Genomic DNA, 4,223 nt, shown 5'->3' on the forward strand with positions numbered 1-4,223 from the left:
TTGAGTGACCTATATACCCTTCAAATTTCCAAGTCAGATTGCTGTAAATTAAAAGGGAGAATTGTGTTAAATGTGAAATGCCATGTCACCTTCGCTTTTGTCAGTACTCTCGATGAAACCTCTGAACTGAGCGAAGCTTATCAATGGCGTCCCAAATGGCGATCCTCTCCAAAGCCCGTAAAACCCTCCTCAAAACCCTAAACCACCACAACAATCCCTTTAAAGCTTCCATTTCCACCTTCACATTCCTCTCCCAGGAAGCCCAGCCTTCCCCCGCCATCTCCCACTCCACTTCCTCCCAACCCCGCCTCAAGGAGCCCGCTCTACAATTATTTTTTATGGATGGATCTTTACTTCATTTATATCAGGATGCTGCAGACAGGAAAGGAATCTATGCCTGATGATGAGTCATATGAATTGGTTGTTGGTATGCTGTTTTTGACATACCAGATTGATGTTGCCTTGAGATATGTTGATTTGACTTTGAAATCTGGTTATATGTTGTCAATGAGGTTTTTTGCTGAGTGTGTGAGAAGTTGTGTTAACAAAGGCAGGCTGGATGCTTTGGTGTCTATTATAGAGAGGTGCAAGGTACATGATTAATTAGAATTTTTTTCTAGATCATTTGTGTTAGGAGGAACACTTTCTGGTTATGTTTCTGTTTCTAACCTCGCTTCTCTGGAGTGTGTACCAGACAATGGATCAGAATAAAGCTCTTTCTCCCTCTTGGAACATGTGCATCTTCATTGCAGATATTGCGATGCAAAAGGATAATAGCAAGTTAGCTTTTTATGCCCTGGAATTCATGGCCAGATGGATTGCTCGGGGTGAGAATGCAAGGGGTCCTGTTCTACTCTCTGTGGATGAGGGGCTTGTTGTATCAGCACTTGGAACTACAGGTAGGACTTATAGTTCTACTCTTCTAGATGCATCATGGGCGATCCTACGACGATCATTGCGTCAAAAGAAGGCACCTCAACCAGAATCTTATCTTGCAAAAATATATGCCGATGCAGCATTGGGGAATTTGCAGAGAGCATTCAGCACTCTGCATGAGTTTGAAACCGCTTATAGGAACTCCCCCAAAGAAGCAGAAGAGGATATATTCTCACCTTTTACATCTTTACATCCTTTGGTAATGGCAAGCTCCAATAAGGGTTTTGAAACTTTGGACACGATTTGTCTTCTTATCTGTAAAAGTTTCTGTTCTCACAATTCATTTACTATAGTTGGTTGATTTTCCATAAAGTGATACTGAAATCTGATTAGGGTGTAGTTTATTTTTACTTTTATTGTTTTTAGTCGTTTAGGTTCAATTTAGATCGCGAAAAGTAGGAGGGAAACTCAATTGGGAGAAAAAATGGAAAAGAAATAAAAAAAAAGCTTAAACTTCTCTAGTACACTTTTCCAATATTATTCTTCTTTTCTATAGAGAATAAAGAAATTAAGAATGTATAAGTTCTTAAATAATTTTCATTATATTTCAATTTTCATCAATTTTATATAGAAAACCAGACTATTTTTTTTCTTTCCCATAGCACTTTCCATGATCCAAACAAAGTCTTAATGAATCTGAAACTGGAACATAAAAAATATACACTTACCTTTATTTGTCAAAAAACAAATAGGCACTCATATACATGAAACCCCTTCTCGTCCTTTATCATTTTTTTTTTTTTTTTGATAGGCAAAGAGGAAAATATTACCAGTGCTTATGGTTTGTTGAGTAATAGATTTGAAATTATGCAAATCATGCATTATTGGATTTTATTTCTTTCCGTGCTTTAATTTTCTGTCTAGTCCACCATATTATTGACTTAGTGAGGAGCTCTCAATGGTAAAGATTCATGGAAGAGCATCAATCAGGGGTGGGATGAGTTCATGACGTTCATTTCCTTCTCTTTGGGTGATTGGTGAAGAGTTAGGTTTTGTCATGATATATGGTGTGGGGAGTTGCTGCTACATGTCAGATTTCCTGAGTTGTTTTCCATTGTTGTGGACAGAGAGGTTTTGGTTGAGTTATCAGGGCTTTTTGAGAGGTGGGGCTTTTTGAAATTTGATGTTTGTGAGTGATGTCCAGGGCATTAGGTTTGGCAAGGGATACTTTGGAAGCTATTAACATCTTTATTTCATATAAGAAGATGAGATATTTTGAGATGTAAGACTGTAATAAGAGGGAATTTTCATTTTGAAAGGATGAGGAACATTCCCTCACACATTCCTTGATCACACACTCATCCCGTTCAATTTTATTACTTCATACATGTTGATTGGATGACCAACCACAATAATGATGAATAGGAACCTATATTGGGTTTCACTTCCCCCTTTTCCCTTCCCCATTTTCCCTTAGGCATCACATTGGAACATGGTAGCTAACCCATATGCACGCTTTTAGTTTTAGGTATGTCAAATTTTTGCCATTGTATAAGACATTTACACTAAGTGTACAATGCAAATGTGCTAACTATACAAGTGTGTACAATGCTACCTATGTTGAAGGATTTCAAATGGTTTTGAATAAATTGCTTGCTCATTTTATTTTTCTAAGGGTGACATTCCTCATAGACATTCCTCATTTCCATTTCTACACATTCATTGGATGAGATAGCGCGCTTATGATGAATAAGAACCTCGATTTGGTGTCATTTTTCCCCTTTTCAGTGAGCCATGACACTAGAACGTGGTTGATCTGGCCATATGCACTAGTTTTGTTGTATCTAGGTGGAATTTTTGCAACTGTACAAGACATTTAAACTAAGTGTACAAGGCCAATGTACTAAAAGTACAAGGGTGTATAAGGGTTTCTATCTTACTTTTTCCAATTGTGGGGAACAATCCTCACACATGTTGCTTGATAACACACACATTGCATGCAATTTAATTGATGTCTACCATGTTCATTCATCCTATTAGCTTCCTTAGTAATGATGAATATGAACCGAAATTAAGGTAAACTTTTGTGTCATTTTCCCTAGTCCATGGTAATGGAAACATTGGTTACCCACCCATATTCACTTGAAAATATGTACCTATTAGGGATTTGGTGACTGGACAAGGCATTTACACTAAGTGTACAAAGCAAATGTGCTAACTGTACAAGTGTGTACAGGGGTGCCTATCTTGAAGGATTTGAAATGCTTTTGAAAAAATTGTTTGCTCATTTATTTTTTTTAAGGGAGGCATTCCTCATTTCCCTTCGTACACATTCATTGGATGAGATAGCGCGCTTATGATGAATAGGAACCTCGATTTGGTCTCATTTTTCTCCAACTCGATGAGCCATGACATTGGAACGTGGTTAACCCAGCCATATGCACTAGTTATGTTGTATCTAGGTTGAATTTCTGCAACTGTACAAGGCATTTACACTAAGTGTACAAGGCCAATGTACTAAAAGTACAAGGGTGTACAAGGGTCTCTATCTTACTTTTTCCAAACGTGGGGAACAATCCTCACACATGTTGCTTGATAACACACGCATTGCATGCAATTTAATTGATGTCTACCATGTTCATTCATCCTATTAGCTTCCCTAGTAATGATGAATATGAACCGAAATTAGGGTAAACTTTTGTGTCATTTTCCCTAGTCCATGGTAATGGAAACATTGGTTACCCACCCATATTCACTTGAAAATATGTACCTATTACGGATTTGGTGACTGGACAAGGCATTTACACTAAGTGTACAAAGCAAATGTACTAACTGTACAAGTGTGTACAGGGGTGCCTATCTTGAAGGATATGAAATACTTTTGAAAAAATTGCTTGCTCATTTACTTTTTCTAAGAGGGACATTCCTCATTTCCCTTCGTACACATTCATTGGATGAGATAGCGCGCTTATGATGAATAGGAACCTCGATTTGGTCTCATTTTTCTCCAACTTGATGAGCCATGACATTGGAACGTGGTTAACCTAGCCATATGCACTAGTTATGTTGTATCTAGGTTGAATTTCTGCAACTGTACAAGGCATTTACACTAAGTGTACAAGGCCAATGTACTAAAAGTACAAGGGTGTACAAGGGTCTCTATCTTACTTTTTCCAAACGTGGGGAACAATCCTCACACATGTTGCTTGATAACACACGCATTGCATGCAATTTAATTGATGTCTACCATGTTCATTCATCCTATTAGCTTCCCTAGCAATGATGAATATGAACCGAAATTAGGGTAAACTTTTGTGTCATTTTCCCTAGTCCATGGTAATGGAAAC

The 4,223-nt window shown here is 37.7% G+C and overlaps 1 protein-coding gene across 1 annotated transcript; it reads left to right on the plus strand.

Annotated features, from left to right (window-relative positions):
• The first annotated feature begins 369 nt into the window (after nt 1-369).
• Nucleotides 370-1,237, plus strand: LOC117929737 (pentatricopeptide repeat-containing protein At1g26460, mitochondrial-like). The gene is made up of 2 exons (XM_034850135.1): nt 370-591; nt 695-1,237. Exons 1-2 carry the CDS (start codon nt 370-372, stop codon nt 1,235-1,237), a joined length of 765 nt encoding a protein of 254 aa, XP_034706026.1.
• The last annotated feature ends 2,986 nt before the right edge of the window (nt 1,238-4,223 follow it).

Source organism: Vitis riparia, chromosome 2 (assembly GCF_004353265.1).
Source record: "Vitis riparia cultivar Riparia Gloire de Montpellier isolate 1030 chromosome 2, EGFV_Vit.rip_1.0, whole genome shotgun sequence".
NCBI lineage: Eukaryota > Viridiplantae > Streptophyta > Magnoliopsida > Vitales > Vitaceae > Vitis > Vitis riparia.